Raw genomic sequence first — 19,170 nt, 5'->3', positions numbered from 1 at the left:
GCCTTAAGAGAAACACAGAGATACTTTCAAAAAAATTGCCAGTAAAGAGAATGGACATTTAATTCTTAACTGGGAAATGAAGAAGAGAGGGGCTAGCATATGTTGGAAATAAAAGCCTTTGATAACAAAATCTACAATTTATTGAGAAATAAAATTCACTCACCCCTTCCCTCCACAGACATATATGTAATGAAATGTAGATAATTTTACAGGAATAAGAACTTCCACATTTTAAAAAAAGAGCAATGAACTTAAAATTTGTATTTTTAAAATTCATAACTCATAAGGGAACTAAAGTGTAGACATTTGAGGAAACTGAAAGTGATCACCGTCAACTTTTCTCTAGCACAGATAAGTAATTTATTCATGGTGTTGGGCCCCCTGAGTTTTCTAGGATAAATGGTATTCACAGAACATTTACATTCTCATTTGAAAGGCCCCTGAACTGGGGAAAACTGGAAGCCTTTTTAATTTGCTCCTTTCATCGATCGATCGATCGCAGAACAAAAGAAAATTCCAGCTAACGAGGGGAAGGAATGGCATGGAAGGAGTGGGAAATCTACAAATGGGAATTGAGTAAGAGACTGTCTTCTGTTGAGCTGCTCATCAAATACGTGTCCAGAGAGGGCTGCAAGCCCTGCCATCTGCACTAGTTGCTGGGGATAAGGAGATGAAAAAATTCTTGTGGTTTTCAGGTAGGGCGTGGTGTACCTGATGGCGGTGCTGAGTGCTGAGTCCTGTAGCAGAGAATGTGCAAAGCACATCAGAGTGGAGAGGGCTCAGAGACAGGAGATGTTGTTCTTATGGGATGGACAGGGGCAAGTTAAGAGTGGGGAGGAATCCAATGGGCAACAGGACCAGGAGAAACAATGGTCCATGTGTCAAGGGACTGGGAACTGGTGGGTGAGAGATGAAGGTGTTCCAGGGTGTTGGAATCAGATTCTGAAGGATAGTGCTTGGAAGTTTGGTTTTGGTATTGAAGACAATAGGGGAATAACAAGATTTTTGAAGCAGGGAAGTAACATGATTCAATTTCTACTTGAGAAAGAGTCTCTTTGGAGAATGAGATAAATGCGTAAAGACTGATGGTGGAAAGTCCGTAAGGAGGGTGATGACAGTGATCTAGGAGAGTGATTCCATAGGTCTTTGGTGAAGAATATTTAAGTTCTACTCTCTTAGCAAATTTCAATTGTATAACACAGTGTTATCAAATATATCAACCTTTGATATATTTGAAAAAGAACTAACTTTTGGGAACAGCCAGAACGCCAACCTGGTGAATAAGGCAGGTAATAAAACTAGGTAGTGTACGATATCTTTGTTTCACATTTATTTTAAAAAGTTTAAGAACTTCACAAGCTGATTTTAGACCAAAAGTAAGGAAAGGGCAACACAATTAAATCCAGAGCAATGGGCTTTCCTGGTGGCGTAGTGGTTGAGAATCCGCCTGCCGATGCAGGGGACACGGGTTCGTGCCCTGGTCCGGGAAGATCCCACATGCCGCGGAGCGGCTGGGCCCGTGAGCCATGGCCACCAAAAAAAAAAAAAAAAAAAATTCAGAGCAAGATGGTTTTGAAAGTGAATTTTTGGGAGAAAGTGATTCTCCCAGGTGAATTTAAAATGTTTTGAGGGGGCTTCCCTGGTGGCGCAGTGGTTGAGAGTCCGCCTGCCGATGCAGGGGACACGGGTTCGTGCCCCGGTCTGGGAGGATCCCACATGCTGCGGAGCGGCTGGGCCCGTGAGCCATGGCCGCTGAGCCTGCGCGTCCGGAGCCTGTGCTCCGCAACGGGAGAGGCCACAACAGTGAGAGGCCCGCGTACCACACACAAAACAAATGTTTTGAGGAATGATTATTTTATGAAGGTACAGTCTCTTAAATGTTAAGAAAAACTTTAGGAAAGAAAGGGTTTTTAACAACATCCTGCAGTTTAAACATTACATATTGTCATCGTTCACCAAAATTACACTGAAATCCGGTTTCGGGATGGAAAAAAATCTGTCACGCACAAAAAATCTGTTACCGGTTTTTTTAAACTTTTGGTTAATATATGGTATTTTCAGGTACTGTGTGGTCTACCTGATGACAGTGCTGAGTGTTGAGTCCTGTAGCACAGAATGTGCAAAGCACGTCAGAGTGGAGCGGTATTTATGGTATTTTCAATATATATTAATATATATAATAATCTATTATAGTATATATTAATATATAATATATTATACATTTATATAATATATTAATATCTATTATATATGTCAAATATATGGTATTTTCAATCATAAAATGGAATTTAATATTTACAAATCTTCGTCGTCTGAGCGACAGAAGCATTTTCCAGGACAGCTGTGCTTAAACCTTAGTGTACTTGTTAAAATACCGATTCTCAGGCCCTACTCCAGAGGGTCTAACTCATGAGGCAGGTGAGATCCTGGACTCTGCATTTTTTACAGTCACCTCCAGGTGATTCTTAAGCACTTAGAGAGACTCACATTGAAAAACTGTTTGACCAGGAAAGAAAAACAGGCAGGAAGAACTGTGTGGTCACCCCAGTTTTGCAAGCAGAACAATCTCCGCCAATTCCCAGCTAGGAAGAGAAACACATTTTGTAGGCTGTTCAATAGCTTGGCCTCCTTCCTCTTTATCAGAGTTTCATGTCTGCTGACTGGCAGAGAGCAGATTGCAAATTTACTGCTTTTGAACCTGTTCCTGGAAATGACCATGAGCAAAATATTTACCTTCTCCTAGCAGATGCATGCACAAAGGCCCAACAATACAAGTATACCATGAAAAGAAAATATTAGGGGAAGACCCGAAAGAGATAAAAAGTGCTCGATGTTGGGGAAGCTGCTGAGAGAGAGTACTCACAGAGAGCGGAGGCTAAACAACTGCTGGAAGGTGTTGGCTCGAATTTCACACATTTCATTATGTCGCAGGTCTCTGAAATGACAGGTTCCAAAGATTCATTTCGGAGCCACAGGTTTCAAAGATTAGTCTTCAGAGAACTTTTACAGAGGGGTTACCTGCCCTCAGTCACAGGAACACATGAACTACGACTACGAAGTGACACTGAGAAAAATTTCTTTTTGTTTAAAAAAGAACACTGCAATTTGTCCACATAAAAAAGTATTGCCTCTCTTTCAAAGCAGCTATTCCCTTTGGGTGAATCTGAAGGTTTATTCCAAATGCCAACATCATTCAAACACCTTGAGGATGCCTCTCTCTGCCTTCTGAGCCTTTCTTATGTTCTTGGAGGGTCTTCAGGAGTGTCAAGTCTTTACCTTTCAAAGTGGATTTTTTTCCCCTCCTTTCCTCACCCAAAGGCATTAGGAGAAAAATTAAGCAGAAAAGGATAGATGGTTAATATTGTTTTGACCAAAACCAAAGCATGACTATAAAGCAACAACGCTGATGTTTTATGGAGAAGGCAATTTCAAGAGAGGAATTCTAAAATGTTTCATGCATAAGTAGCATCAATGGCACCTGAAATATGACTAATATGGCACCTCTTCTGAAGGTTACTATTGTGGTTTAGAATAGAAATTTTTTTTTTTTTTTGGCTGCACGCACGGCTTGCCGGATCTTAGTTCCCAGACCAGGGATCAAACCTGGGCCCCCGCAGTGAAAGGGCCAAGTCCTAACCACCGGACGGCCAGGAAATTCCCGTGAAGGTTACTATTGTGAAGCGAACATACCAACAAACTCAAGTACCCCCATATTAAAACATAATGCCATGCATATGAGCTTCACTTGTGTTCAGGAAAAAAACAAAACAAAACAAAAATAATGCCACTCATTGGAGGTGTAAGTTAAAAAAAGTTCCAAAGCTCAAATAAACCCAGTTCATTACTATACCAGGTTAGGAAAAAAAAAAAAAAACACAACATAATAAATGCCTTACTTATAGTATAATGCATGGTAAAATAATATCGTGTATATCTCCCAACTTTACAGACATCCTATGCAGTCACAGCTCCTGTGTGTAAGAAGGGAAAGCATCACATGTCTCCCCAGTGAACCACAGGGTAAGCAAACCAATGACCCCTGGAAATGTGAGTTTTGGCTCTTGGTTTTCGCTAGGTGACTTAGAGACTCTTACAGACATACATTTTCTGAAGCTTTTGGCAGACTGAAAAACTGGGTAAATCGTCTAGCAGGTTATAAGATAGATCTCTGAAAAACAGAAGGTACAAAAGGGAAAAATCTGTTACATATTAATTGTAAGGAAACATGCTTTTGCTCTCTTTTCCCCTCCACGATGATCTAGCTCCCAAAGGCAGACTATGAACTTTTCCCCAGCCCTGATGTGCAGCAGGTAGTCATAGGCATTATTAGATTAAGCAGTCAGATTCAGATGTCAACTGAAATGTAACTGTTATACTTCTTTAATTGATTTAAATAATTTACTTAATGAATTTATTTATGTTTTGTTAGTGATGATCTACAATGTTCTAGCTATTATCTTACAGAAATGAGTACAAATTAAATTAAATAATTGTGCCTCTGTTTCTAAGAGCTGCAGCTAACAGAATCATTGTTGGTTCTTTTCTAATCAACAGAAAAAGAATCCCAACAACAATTCAAAACATAGCACTAACTTTGAAATCAATCATTACAAGGGGGGAAAAAGAATCTAAGAAAGTCTTCAGCCAAAACTCAACAAATTACGGAATAACAAAAACATCTGGACATATTTATAGTATAATATAACTAATCTAAAACAAGCCATGGTAATTTGCAGAAAGCTTAAAAAAGAAAGCTGGTAGATAAAGTAATATATATATATATATATATATATAAATATATATAAAATCTTGCCTCATGTTTTAAAAGTTATCAGCTAATCAACTAACTCACTTTCATGCCTGATTCTAATTCTTAAAACCAGATCACCACTATGCAACTGAAAAATCCATAGTTTTCTGAGAGGATTTTAAATTACTTTATTTTTGAAATTGATCACTTTATCTTACATTTATTGAATAAACAGAACTTAAGTAGAAATACAGTTCAATTTACTACACATGAATAATTCAGATAAAGCTGTGTGCAAACACAAATTTGTAGTTTACACTAGAGATTTGAAAGACCAAACCAAACCAAAACAAAACAAAACAAAAATGCCCCACACCTATGCACAAATACAGCTAATTAACAATATGGTGTGTATTTTTGGAAAGTAGTGAATGTGATAAAATGGACACACATATTATCAAAGCTGATAATAATTTGGTTCACTCATTTCCACAGACAGTAAGGGGAACAATCCTTCCTGTGTAGTTCTTAGTAGAGGGTACATGAAACCTTCTTCTACATAAAGACACAGTGTCACCACCTTCCTACCTATTACCTAATGATTTTCATGGCTAACATTGATCAAGCACTTCTTACATAGAGACACTATGTTTACAGCTTGACCTGAATTATTTCATTTAATCCTTGTGGTCACCTTATGAAGGAAACATTTGTGTTGATTCCATACAAAGCAAAGACTAAGATCACCAGCTAGTAAGTGGGGAAAGCCACACACAGTCAAGTCATTCCCATGGAGAAGAAGCAACTTGGAGGCAAAATCACTCATGTACAGTGACATCGCCCCATGTAACAGCTACTCAGTGGATGACGCAGCCAAAGGAAGAGAGCTAGCTCTCAGACCTGTACTTCCAGAACATAAAGCAGAGTGGAGTAAAGGTCACGACCTGGGGTTCTACTCTCAACTTTAATTCTACTTCGTTGATATGCTGGACGAAGCATTGATGTCTTTTTCAATTCTCTTCTTTAATGAGAAGATACTTGCTTTGCTGATCTTGCAGGTTTGTTGTGAAGAACAAATCAACGCTACAGGTTGACGTGCTTTGAAAGTGGCCGGATACTGCCATTAATGTAGTTGCCGTCTTTCGGGCCTTTCTAGGTTTCCACTCCAGGAAACAATAATGGTGTAAAGGAAGTGAGAAAGACGATGATCAGAGCTAACATGGTCGAAGAGTTTACAGTGCTCCAGGTGCTGGTATAAGTGTTTGACGTGTAGTAACTTATTGAATCCTCAAGACGATCCCCTGAAGGAAGTGGCTACATCTCCTATTTTATAGGTTGGGAAATGGAGCCCCGGAAGGGATAAATAACTCGCTCAAGATACCGGGATAGCATAGAGGCCGGATTTGAACCAGAAAAATAGACCCCAGAGCTTTTGCTCTTAATCAGTTTGCCAGTCAGCCTCCGTGTATGCAGCTTTAGACCCGGGTGGTTTACCATTCGCTGTGTGACACACTGGAGACAGATGCGATTTAAATACTGGCTCCCTACTTATTATTACAGTATGTGAACTCCTGGTCATGTTACTGAGCCAGCTTCCTGAAGAAATGAGGATAATTATACTTATTCTGGGTGTGGTGGGCAGAATTCGAAGACGGCTCCTGAGATTTCCACCACCTGGTGTCTATACTTGTTCTCCCACTTCTTCAATCAAACCATCTGCATTTGAATTCGAACCCTGCTACTTTCTTGCAGTGTGATTTTGACAGATGTACTTTACTTCCCTAATTCTCTCTTTCCTCACCTGTATCTATGCCTTCTAGGGAGATATGAGGTGAAGAAGAGGAGACTTGCTCTTGACCCCCTTCCTTTATACATGAATGACTGACTTTAAGGCTGTTATGTGGTTTATTGCAACTCCTATCACTGAGCACCTGCGGCCTGAAAGTGACATAGTGGGCTGGGGATAGGGGAAGGCAGAATCACTGAAGAATATTCCCATTCTTCCACTTAACATTTGTAGAGCTGCTTGTAGCTCTGCTACCTGGAAAGCTTGTGGTGGAATCACAGGCGTTCAACTGCCGCAGAGGTCTGCCATGTGAGAACAGAGCCATGTGAGAGACTAAAGGTGCTTTCACTACATCCCAGCAGCGCTTGAGAAGATGATCACAGGGCGTTGAAGGGGGAGGCTGAACATGGAAGGTCAGAACAAGGCTCTTCCAATTCCTATAAACTACTTTTTGTAAAATGGGGGAAGGGCAGAGGAAAAAAGCCCCAAGTCAACAGAAATAACATATACAAGCTGTTTAGCCATTTGATGAAACATTAGCATGTGGTACCAGCAACTATACCGGAAGAATGTTTGGTTGCCTTTATCAAGGTCTGTGTGGGTCTGATAATTTTATTTTGGCATCCATATTGGGTTTTTGATCCATGATTTTCTTTTTTTTTTTTTTCCTGCTCTGCAGAGGATTTGGGGCTGGGGGCAATGAAGTTATTTTGGCTTGTTCATATCCATTTTCTGAAGGGAAATGTGTGCTAGTTGAAACTCTAATGGGAGACTGTTTGGGATTTGGAAACAACGGGTACGTTGCCATTATTACCAGGGTCACATCCGAGAGCCACTTCCCTGGCCCCAAGCAGGCAAAGGAGGCCTGACCTCCTGAAAACCTGCAAGGAAAGAACTATCTCCTCTTTTAAAGGATTATTGAAATAATGTATGGCATTTTACCCCCTTTTACACAACATTATTGCTTTACTGACACGCACAGCACTTGGAGATTCGGTAACTGATCGCAGACACTTTGAGGAAGAGATGAGATCTGTGCTCCAGTTAAAGTCCTGTTGAAACACAAACCAGACATCATTCTTGTATTTAGGCATCACACAGTGACATATTTTGATTCACTGGTGTTAAGACTGGTCAGGCTTGAAGGGTAGTGCAAGTTCTGGGCAAAGTCAAGAGCCTACTCAAGTACTTACAGACTCTCCAGGCTCGCGGTACCAGTTAAATCAGGAAATTCTGTTATTTGTGAGGCACCATTCAAAGTCCTAGAAGGAGGAGTACATGAGTATTACTGGGAGAAGATTCTAGGAAGGGGTCATTTTTATGGCCATTTCAAAGCACTTGAAATGTTCATTTGGTCTTCACAGCAACCTTGCAAAGGGAAAATGATCTGTAAGAGAAATAAACACTTACAGTGTTCTTAGTTCAGGTAAATGTTGAAAAGCAGATCTCCCAACAACCTGGATAGGGTTGTCATAGAAATGTCTGAAAAAATCCAAAGACCAACGTCTTAGTATAAAACTTGAATGACAAATGAATGCCTGTTCACAATTTCAACAAATGCCTTCAATGTACTTATGTAATTTTGATTACTTGGTTTCAGGTAAACCTCAAAAGTATTTTCATTCATATTATGAGACTTTTGGTGAGAAATCCATACTACATAAAATTGAAAATTTCTGACAGCAAGGCAGATATGAATGTCAGCTCCTATGGAGAAAAGCAAGTGAACTGACTACAGTTATACTTAAAGCTCTTCCTCTGCCTCCAATATCTGTGGACTATCCATTGAGTGGCAAAAGATAGTTCAAGGTGCTAGCAGTTATATCATTAGCTAAAGAAAGATGAAGTTCTATATAGTTACATGAGGGTCATATCCTCTGGTCAAATCTTATGACACACACACAAAAGATCCTTCAAATTATTTGAGAGGAAATTTGCTACTCTGGGTTTTTGTAACATTAGCTTTTAAAAAATCAATGATTGCTCTAAAAGGTAAGACCTTATTAGAACTTCAAAAATATTTTGTTTTACAGATGTTTTCAGTGTAATGGTATTTGAACTGCCTGGTCAATGGAGTCCCACAAACAGTTCTTAGCTGAGACATCCTTCCAGTTCAATTAAATTCAACAAATATTTATTGGTGTCTCTTATGCTCAAAGGATGAGGGTAGGTACTGCTTGCATTTAAAGACTGATTTATTAAGGAGGCTGTCATTGGCTACCTACTATGTGCCTGGCATTATGCTAGATGCTGGGGATGTGAATAAAAATGATAAGGTGTCCCTGCCCTAAAGAAGCTTGGAATCAGTTGGGATAAAACAAATAAATAAGGGGATATGACTCTCTGGTTGACAAAGCATTTTCACATCTAGAGCTCAATTAATCCACCTGCCAACTTTATAAGATCCATGGCATAGACACTTAGGTACTATTTCCCTCATTTTGGGAGGAAGAAGCTGAGGCTCAGATACTTTGGTAAGTTCATTATCTCCCAGAGCTTCAACTTTCTTATCTGTTAAACTAATGTAATAATACTTAGTAGTAGGGTTTGTGTACACATTAAAAGAGCTAATGCACATGTAACATCTGGCACAGGACCTGGGATATAGGTGTCACTCAACATGCCAAATCCCCGTCTGCACTCCCACCCTCTGACTTCTTCTTTTCCCTTCGATTAGACAACTGGTAAGAGAAAGGGCTAGAGCTGGACTATAGGTCTTTTTTGTTTGTTTTGTCTTGTACATCTTTTTATTATAAATCTTTTTCTAAAATATTTTTATTGAAATATAGTTGATTTACAATGTCGTGTTAGTTTCAGGTGTACAGCAAAGTGGTTCAAGCATATATATATACACATATATTCTTTTTCTACATTCTCTTCGATTATAGGAGGACTATACATCTTACAATTTAAAAATGGACTTGTCCTCAGAATATTACATTATCCCTTATCTACACTATATGCTTGTTTGTATGTAATTATGTTCATATACCTGCACGCATGTAAGTACAATGGGTAGCTATGAATACACATGCTTATGTACATAAGGCATAAGTATCACAAACACAAGGCAGAGCTATAGGGTTCTCAGGAGGGAGTTCTCTCATGAAGTCAAGAAAAACTTCATGAAAATGCCATTTGAAATAGACCCTGGAAAACAGAATTTCGACAAGCATAGTGAGGGGATGGAATCATAGGAGCAAAGGAAATAAAGGAAGGGATTTGTTCTGTGAATGTAGCTTAGTTGGTCTGGGTTATGGCCGTAAGGTAATTGAGGAATGGGTCAGGAGGGTTGGCTTGGGCCATGTGGAAAGCTGAGACTGTCAGGGAAAGGAGTTGGCATTTAATGTAAACAGACAACACTGACTGTATGTTTCACAGCAAGAGAATGACAACATAGATGCTGTGCTTCCAGGGTGAGCACTCTGCTAGTGGTAGCGGCAGCGGGGTGAGCCTTAGACTGGTAGAAATCTAGAGGTAATGGCCAGCAGAGGGGCTGGTGGCAGAGGGGATGGAAAGAAGTTATGGATAGGATGGGGACTACAGAGGTAGAAATGAGGCCTGGGTAGCCAATGGACAAGGAAAGCAAAGAAATCTGAGTCGGGGGGGAGTAGGGGCCGGGGGCGGTAGTGACAGAGATAGACATGGAGGCAGAAGCAAGGAGAGAAGAGCTTCTGGGAGAAAACAGTCAAGGCCAGCAAACAGTGGAGAGAAGTGCTAATAAATATTGGGGGCTGTTAGTCCTCTTCAAGGGGTATTAACATATCAAAAGGGTGATTAAGAAAACCAGGCCTGTGGCTTCAAGGAAAGAAGGGGCAAAGAAAGGCAATGCAATCTGCCAACTTCTCAGTATGTAAATACTCTCTAATGAGTAATGTTTACTGGCAACAAACTTTAACCCCCTTAGTTTGCCAACATACTGTCAGAACGTTTCAGAAATGATGAATGGTATTTTTTTTTCTCAGTTGTCAGGGCTAATTGGGATTCCAGCTCATTTGTGACAAATGCTACACGGCTCCAGAAAGCTTCTCAATCAAGTTGGCACAGGATACTGAATATCTGCCAAGAAGTGCCCTCGAGTCCTTTGCAGAAGTCGTCCTTACTCTCCTCCTCCATATTTCAGACCCCTCACCCATGACCTTAGGCCAGTACTATGTCCCAAACCTGCCAGTTGTCTTTTAATTAAGAGCCAGCCTTTTACTTACATATTTTCACCTTCCTATGTGTACCTACACAGGATCCATTTTCTGTTTGTGCTAAATATGAAACATAGAATTAATCCTACTTTGAAGTTGTAACTCTATCTTATGCCATTATGGCATATAAATCCTCATATACACCTTTCTAGAACATATGCACCTTTCTAGAATTACATCCTAGTTTGTATAAATGTAACTCAGTGTTTGGACTCGAGAATTAATGGGTATAGAGACTTAGCATAAAACAGTAGTCTCCTCATCTCCCCCTCCTTGCAGTAAAGGACCTCTATCATATATAATAATGTATGTATGTATGTATTTATATTTCAGCTTTATTGAGGTATAACTGACATATAAAATTGTACATTTAAAGCTTACATTGTGGTGATTTGATATACGTATACATTGTGAATGGATTTCCCCCAACCTAGATAATTAACTGTTTATCACATATATATCTTTTTGGGGGTGAGAACATAATAATTTATGTTTCTACTATACTTGGGTTCAAGTTCTGAATGACTAGGTGACCTTGACATTGATGCTCTAAAAATCAGTTTTATTCCTTAGAAAATAGAGATAAGCCAAAAAGCATTTCATAAGATTATTGTGAAGTGAGACAGGGCATTTGAAGATACCAAGCATAAGGCAATGCACACTGTAGGTCCTAAGAAAAAGAAACTCTAATATTGCTTCAGCATTTGGCTAAAACTTAGCAAAACATCTCCATATACACTACCGAGACAAAACTTGGGCAAATATAGAACATTTATTGTATTATGTTTAAAAGTGCAATGCATGCTATATTGCAGGATAGAAAAATCGAAAAGAACTATCGCTACTTACATTGTAATAAGAGAAGGGTTGCCTACAAAGGCTTTCTCAGGTATCGATTTGATATTGTTGCTATGAAATCCTCTAGAAAGAGAAGAAAAGATAATTTATAGAAAATAACCTGTGGGGTAAAATCATTTAATAGTCCCCTCACCAAACCCGTGGCAATAATCAACAATTTTAGTAACTAGAGGATAAGGTTAAATTCCTCTATGCATTTTGAAACGTTTGTGCCCTCACTTACTCTGTAGGAGAAAAAGATATCACAAGCTGTCATCTTGAAAGAGGAACAAAGAATCTGAAAATAATAACTGTGCTTTATGGAAACTTACAACCTAATGCTATAAAAAGAAAATCCATCTGTTAATATCCAATAGAGCATCATGGTATAACAGCTTGAGACAGAGGAAACCATCTTTGGAGAGAGGATTATGATCACTCCTCCTTACCCCATTTAAAGCCAGGAGAAGAGAAAATTGACTTAAGCTGCAGTGAAGTAGAGATTTAAGTAATCTCCTTATGAGGACAAAATTTCCTGAGCTGAAGAAAGGTGCCCCAGCTCAGTGAGTCTGTAATAACAAATTGATTCTCATCTGTCGGTGCTAATGTTGTCTGGCTCGCAGAGGGGCAGAGTCAATGGTCTTTGGTCTATGTGGGTCTGTGGCTGAATGAGGTGAATGGCAGTCTTGGGGCTGCCGGACCCAGACAATGATGACCTCCCAGCTAAGCCCCCCGTGTGGCGTTTCCTGAGGCAGAACCACATAGAGGCTTTTTCTTATAAACAAGGCCTGCTGTCTACCTCCTTTAGCTGTGTGTCTTATTTCTCTCTGCCAAGAGAATAGGCTCTGTGTTTATTTTCCTTTCCAAGTGTTAGAACATTACATAGGTTATTCATATTTTTAGGTACAAAGAAAAGTACTTAAATTATAGTATATAAAAGACAATATATGCAACCTAACAGCTGAAAGTTCGCTTTACTGTAGTAAAATGGTGAGTTTCTTTAAAAATTAAATAAGATTTATGAAACATTAAAAAATATGAAATAATGTGTATGAGGGCATCTAGCACTATACTAGGCACATATGTTGTGTTCATCCAGTCCGATGCAACCTAGGAAAGTTTGTCTTTCGAAATGCTCAGCAAATAACTGAATTCCGATAGAGTTCTCTACAAACCTATAACGTATATAAATGTTGGGAAAATGTGGCTTAGGAAAAGAGTATGGCTTAAAGAAATAAGTATCCTTTTTTCTAATATATATGTAGGAGAAATCCATTACAAATTTAAAAAAGATTATCTGCCGTTTGTTGGTGATAGAAGCAAATTAAAATATATTTTGGATGTAGTTAATCATTATTTACATGACCTTTTAAATTTTTCTAGTAAGTCGTATTAGGTGCAATAGTCAAACATATTTTAATATAAATTCACAAAGAATAGTTCTCCCACTAAATTTGTCCTACTTACAGTTCTTTAAGGTTGGACAGTGTCCTGATTGCAGTGGGGAATTCATCAAGATTATTATAATTTAAATCTCTGAAAATAAGTAAATAATATGTTCAGTTTGTCACTTAAAAATTCATATATATTACATTTACAAGGAACGTTAACATGCTCTTCCCATGGACCAGTATCACTGATAACAATTCTCATTCCTTTTCTTAATGAAGAGAGATTTTGTTGGTTGGCTGACCACCATCGTTCCACAAGTATCTGCATTAAAATGGTCATTAGACTGGTCACGAGAAATTTCAAAGAGTCACGGCTCAATGGCACTGGGCATTAAAAGAAGGGAGGGGACATACAGCAGTGTGAATGTCCAAGCGGGAGGGACACTTGGCCAGGTGTTGGCGGCTGGCCGCTGTAGCTCTTCACCCGAACCCCGCTCTCCAAGCTGCCAGCTAGTCTGTGCCCTCCTCGGGGCTCCTGAACCACATCCCCTTTCCGGTCCCCTCCTCCATTCTCTGACTTTGTTCCACTGCTTTTCAGAGTCTCTCCTGAGAGGACATCTAGGAGAGTGGCTCTGTTCCTGACTCCGGTACAGTTCCTGTCTTTCTCCCAGCCTGAGGTCCAGGATGATAGCCTGCTTTTGGAGAGGCTTATGTGGTACAGGGTACTCTCGGGAAGGACCTCAGGTCTCGAATTTCCACACGGTCACAAATAAAGATTCAGATCCGAAGGGTGACGTTTTCCTTGGTCTGTGAGGCAAGGCTCTCTATCATCCTTCCTGCATGGAGACGGAATGGCCAAACAATCTCAAATCATTCGTTTCTCTATCTGTTATGACACAAATGGCTTTTCAGTTCCATTACTCACAAGCGCTTTATAGACTTAAAACTCCACCGTTTATCTACATCTCCATATGAAAAAGTAATTGCCTCCTTGTCTCTGGGAACGGTAGATTTCCCAGATGACGCAGAAGAACCTTTTGGTCAGGCAATCAGATGTGGTTAGATCTTCCTCTGTGGGGAAGAATTGCTATTTAATTTTAAGAGAGAGATAATTTGACCAAGTTAAACATGAATCAAGATTCCTACTTGTCTGGCACAAACCATCCTTAAGCTATACAGCAGGCAGGAAACTTGTGTCTTTTGTGGACATAAATTTTCTTCCTGTTTGTAAATCTCTCCAGATGCTCTGTTTTGATTAAACGAGGATTGGGTCCTTATAAATTACTTAGATTTCTAGTGAGGGAAAGGAAGAGGTTGGGAATAACCAATCTACTGAGCCTCTGTAGCCCTGGGCAAGGCGAGGGAAGAGGGGACATTGAGACTCACGTGAATTTGCCCTGAATGCATGTAATGCATGAATTTGCAATCCTGGGTCCTTACCTCAAGCGCCCGGGGGTCGGTTGGTGGGGAAGACTCTTTATGGAAATACTTATCAAAGCCCGTCTTGTTTTTTTGTTCCTGTTGTGTTGAAAAGGACTGGAAGGTGCTATCCATTGCTAATATCCCCCAGCCCAGCCTTTGTGTAAATAAGGGAGACGTTCTAATTTTTCCAAGCTGCTGATGGGAACAGCTTGCCTGTGCCTCTAAGTTGACCTCAAAGTCCTGCCTGGACAAGTTCACCTTTGGCCTCTCCTTATGAGGATGATTCCTCCTTTCTAAGAGGACGCACAGAGTGACTTAAGTAACCCTGGAAGGACAGCTGCTAGGTCCCACAGGAAATGAGTGGACCCAGATCTGGTCAGAAGCTAAATAGATCAGGTACCAAGTGCTAAGCTCTGTACGCAAATGAACAAGGGCTCCAAAGTCATAGGAGATGTGGTCTTTGGTCATGTCCTTCTGCAGTCCTGGTCAGAGCCAGTGTTGTAGATTCAGCGGCGTTGTGTGGCTTATTACACTTGAGTGTTAAAAACATGGAGGTGAGGAGGGCGCAGCTGGAACCACTTCCTCTCCCAGCACACACAGTGTCCTCACTGCCTGTCATGGCACCCTCATTAGGCCTCTTACTCAACAGGGCGATGAAGAGCAGCCCCTCCCCTAGGAAACAGCTCAGCCCTGGGGAGGCCCGTAAGAACTGTTTTCACCGTGGCTCTGGGTGGTCAGCTGGCTGGACTCTATGTACTTTTATTACAGATACCAACTCAGCACTGAGGTTTTGACCCACTCTTTGGAAGTAGGGTATAGTGGTAAGCATGGATTTTGGAGTCAAACTAGAGAAGGAAGCAAATCCCAGTTATGCTGCTGACTGGCTATGTCGTGTTGATAAAGTAACTTAACCTTACTGGAGCCTAAAATGGTATGGTAGCACCTGCTCTCATGGGATGCTTGTAGGAGTGACTGAAAGAATGTATGCTGAGTGCTCAGTACAATATTGGTTAGAGATCCACTCAATAAATGTACTACTGTTACTACTTTGTAGACTCCTGAGTTGCTTCAGCAGGAAGCTTCACCATTTGCTAATGAGACGCCTGTTCCTTTCGGATTGGACAGAGTTTGGCATTTGCTACTCTGCGTCCTCTCATTCGGGGGGTTGGACCAGACTCATGAATAGTGAGCCTGAGTGACAATATGGAACTGATCCTTGACAAGAGTACACATTCCTAAGCAAACAGTCACTGCTCAGTAGAGGACATCTCATTTAGCTTATAATGATTCTAACTAATTTATCACTCTTGATAGATTAAAATAAAATCTCAGTTTTACTGTTCAGCTCTGTAGGGTGTGTGTGTGTGGGGGGGGGGTAAGATGAAGCCACTGTAAGTATCTGTTTAAAGCTCAGGCAATTAACCAAACCAAATAGCAAGTCTGACTTTAAGGCTATTTTGATTCCTTCAGAATAGTCATAAAAACACTGAAAAAAGGGAAACAAATAAAAGGTCAACTCACAGAGTCTCCAGGCTGTGGAGCCCATCAAAGCATTTCTTTCCCAGGGAATAGATTCTATTGTTATGGAGATGCCTGCAGGAGAACATTACTGACAGTCATGAAGGCACACTGCACATGGAAACTTAGGCACAACATTTTGATTGCTGAAATCCAAAGAAACTTATGCTAAAGAATGCACTGATTATATATAAGAAATGCTTTGTTTAACGTTTTTGTTTGTTTGTTTTAAAGGCTATCTACCCCGTTCACTCTTACCACAGATGATTCTATACCCCAGAATTTAATAGGCAGTCACAGTTTTACCTTTCGGGTTTGAGATAGCATGGAGTGTATAATAATCACGGAGTGAGCAACGAGACTGATAAAAGTAAATTCAGGTTGTTCAGTATGGCTTTGGGATGTAGGATGCTAAATAGAGATTCTGACCAACACTGACAAATGGAGGATGGAAGGAAGGTCCTAGGTGTACTAAGCACATTTTCTATTAAAGCTGATGGCTTATCATGGCTACATTCCCAGGGTGGGGCTACAGGTTAAGAGGAAACAACAATTTCAGCCACAGAGAATGGGGATCAGATTTTTTGGCTGTCCAAAGAGAGTAGTTATCTTGACATAGTATAAATGGTTCTAATTATCATCTTTGGCTCAATGGTTAAGTCGGTTAGGTCAGGGCCAGTGAGAACGGCTGTGTGCATAACTGAAAACCGGACCAAGTCCCAAAGGGGTTTTTGGAAAATGGGCTTAAGGACTGGCGGCGGGGGCGGGTGGGGGGGGTGGCGGCGGCTGTGGTGGTGGAGGCGGCGGCGGTGGAGACGGCTGCCGTAGTGGGAGAGGCGGCGGCGGGGGGGGGCGCGGGGGGGGGGGGGGGGGGGGGGGGGGGGGGGGGGGGGGGGGGAGAGAATAGCTGGATCTCTGTAAATCCATTCCCTCTAGTGGAGGGAAAAATTAAAGCACCTACCCAGATTTTGGTGGGATAGAAGCATCACCTTTGTATGTCAAATTCAGTATAGAAATTTGTTACTATCACCCCACATGTCCTATCCTTTCAGACTAAGGTTTTCATTCTAATAAATATCTGTTGGTTTCATGTGAGATCTTTGTGACATTTATTGAGGATCTTTTACATGCAACACATGAGGAAAGAGGGTTGAGGGGAGCCTAAAAAGATGGATGAGATGCTGGCCAGCCCTCAAAGGAGTATATACCGCAGTGCAAGAGACTGACGTGTCATCAGGAAAAGTGGAATGATTGAAGACAGCAATGGGCTGGTGTGGGGCATGGAGCAAAGCCAGAAATAGTGCAGAAGACGCCTTCCACGAAGTCACCACGCAAACTGCTCTTAGAGGCTGTCAAGCAGCTACTGTGGTCCTATATCAGGATTGATTTTGACTCTTACGTTATACACGTGGGGCATCCTTCTACACTCTTGAACTGACTATTTTTCAAACTATTACTTGGGAATCTTTTTGATTTACTTGAAATAGTGAAATCTGGACCTCAAAGGAAAAAAGCCATACAAATGCATAGCTCGCTGTCAAGGGTTCATTCCTTGCTTCTGTTCCCTTGGAAGGGGTTCAAGAACGAAGTTCTTATTAAATAATAAGAAGGGCATATTTCAATTTGACCGGCATTATAAGTTATTATCAGAAATAAGGGATTTTTTTTTTTTATTAACTTCGGTCGCAGGACTAACCATACAGTGTGGTGATTACCTGTACGATACACCATGGCTTCCCTAAGACAGAGGTCATATTTTGTTATCTTTGAATGCCTAGCGGTGCTTGGCCCTTGGCAGGTGCTCGATAAATGCTGTTTAATTCTTTTACACAATTAGAACATTTATGAGTCATTTTGGGGGGTTTTCCCTCCCTTAAAATGTCCCTATTCAAAGTCTGAAGGGCTATCTGTTTAAGGTCAAGGTCTTACAGTGAATTACAAGGTGTTACAGTGAATTTAGAAACTGTTAAAAGAGAGAGGAAAAGAAATCAATAAAACTTACAGAACCACCAAGCTGGAGAGGTTTCTAAAGGCGTAGTCTGGTATGTGGTGTATTTTGTTCAGGGCCAAGGTCATGGCCTGCAGTGCTGATAAACTTCTGAAAGCCTGGACAGGGATTTCTGTCAGAGCGTTGTCATCCAGCCACAGGTGCCTCAGGGAATACAGGCCACTGAAACAGCTGGGGGGCACGGAGCTGATGTGGTTGGCATCCAGACGCCTGGGGAAGAAAGCAAGCAAGAGCAAAAGAGGAGCGCGAAGCCCAGGCACAGGTGCGCCTTGCAGGAAAACCTCAATATGCCGATTAATAGGAGTGAAACAGGGCTCGGGGCCCTCAGGACCCCCTGACATCTGGAGCTTTCTCCTCTCCTGGTAGCCTCTTCTCACTCATGAGTAGAACCATTGCTGTAAAATTCCACGGTGCCGTGATTCTCTTCCAGCCTTGTGGCTAACATGCTTTCCGGCAAGGAAGTGGCCTCCCCTGGGGTATAACGTTTCAGCGTGATCTTCTGGCTTCCCTTTCTGACACCAGAAGAAAGACACCTTCTCTCCTCCTTCCCACCCCAAGACAAACAAATGCTGTTACTTTCCTGGACTGTTGTGAACATACAAAACATACTTATTGACTAGCTCTGGGAAAAGATTATTTCAGTATTTGAAAGGGACGAAGTAATTTTTACAAGGCTGTCAGAGGCATGCCTCAGGGAGAAGGGAGGTGCCCCGCCCCCCTTTTTCTTACTATTGTGCTGGAAAGCCTAAACCTGCAGGCTTTCTTGCTCATCCGAACCCAAAGGCACTGAGCAGATGTTTGTTTTCCTTGACATTGTAAATGAATAGTAAAATTAACAGCTTTCCCAGGTTTTGCTTGCTTTTTCTACACACCATTGTTTTTTTTTAAAATGGGGAAATACATCTAAAAATAGGTCTAGTTAATAAGCTGTTGCAGCTTCAGGGCCACAGCAGAGGGAGTGCAATACATTTATTTCACCCTAAATCCAACATAAACAATGGCTGTAATGACAATGCCTTAACTTTTCATACTGAAGTGACCAGAGAGACACAAATGGAAATTTCCTGTAAGGTGCATGAACAACAGAACCCTCAACATTCAGCTATGCATCCAACAGCCCTCGTTCATTTTTCCCAGTGTGTTTTCAAGGCTCACACATTTGTTTGCATTTTCAAAGCTAGGATTAAAGAAAGAGGGCTTCCCTGGTGGCGCGGTGGTTGCGAGTCCGCCTGCCGATGCAGGGGAACCGGGTTCGCGCCCCG

The 19,170-nt window shown here is 41.1% G+C and overlaps 1 protein-coding gene across 3 annotated transcripts in view; it reads right to left on the bottom strand.

Moving 5' to 3' along the window:
* LGR5 (leucine rich repeat containing G protein-coupled receptor 5) overlaps window positions 1-19,170 on the bottom strand; it is a 121,442-nt gene that overhangs the window by 6,774 nt on the left and 95,498 nt on the right. Inside the window, exons 5-13 of one of the 3 annotated variants that reach the window (XM_007111574.2) lie at window positions 17,903-18,118; window positions 15,904-15,975; window positions 13,037-13,105; window positions 11,582-11,653; window positions 7,947-8,018; window positions 7,730-7,798; window positions 7,517-7,588; window positions 4,103-4,168; window positions 2,864-2,935 (exon numbers count right to left, since the gene is read on the bottom strand). In XM_007111574.2, coding sequence (XP_007111636.1) covers window positions 2,864-2,935; window positions 4,103-4,168; window positions 7,517-7,588; window positions 7,730-7,798; window positions 7,947-8,018; window positions 11,582-11,653; window positions 13,037-13,105; window positions 15,904-15,975; window positions 17,903-18,118 — 780 coding nt within the window. The remainder of the gene's footprint in view (window positions 1-2,863; window positions 2,936-4,102; window positions 4,169-7,516; window positions 7,589-7,729; window positions 7,799-7,946; window positions 8,019-11,581; window positions 11,654-13,036; window positions 13,106-15,903; window positions 15,976-17,902; window positions 18,119-19,170) is intronic. The other 2 variants (XM_007111575.3, XM_007111576.3) reach the window with 2 other exon arrangements.

Source organism: Physeter macrocephalus, chromosome 6 (genome assembly GCF_002837175.3).
Source record: "Physeter macrocephalus isolate SW-GA chromosome 6, ASM283717v5, whole genome shotgun sequence".
NCBI classification, from domain to species: Eukaryota; Metazoa; Chordata; class Mammalia; order Artiodactyla; family Physeteridae; genus Physeter; species Physeter macrocephalus.
This window is presented reverse-complemented; position numbering and strand designations above follow the sequence as displayed.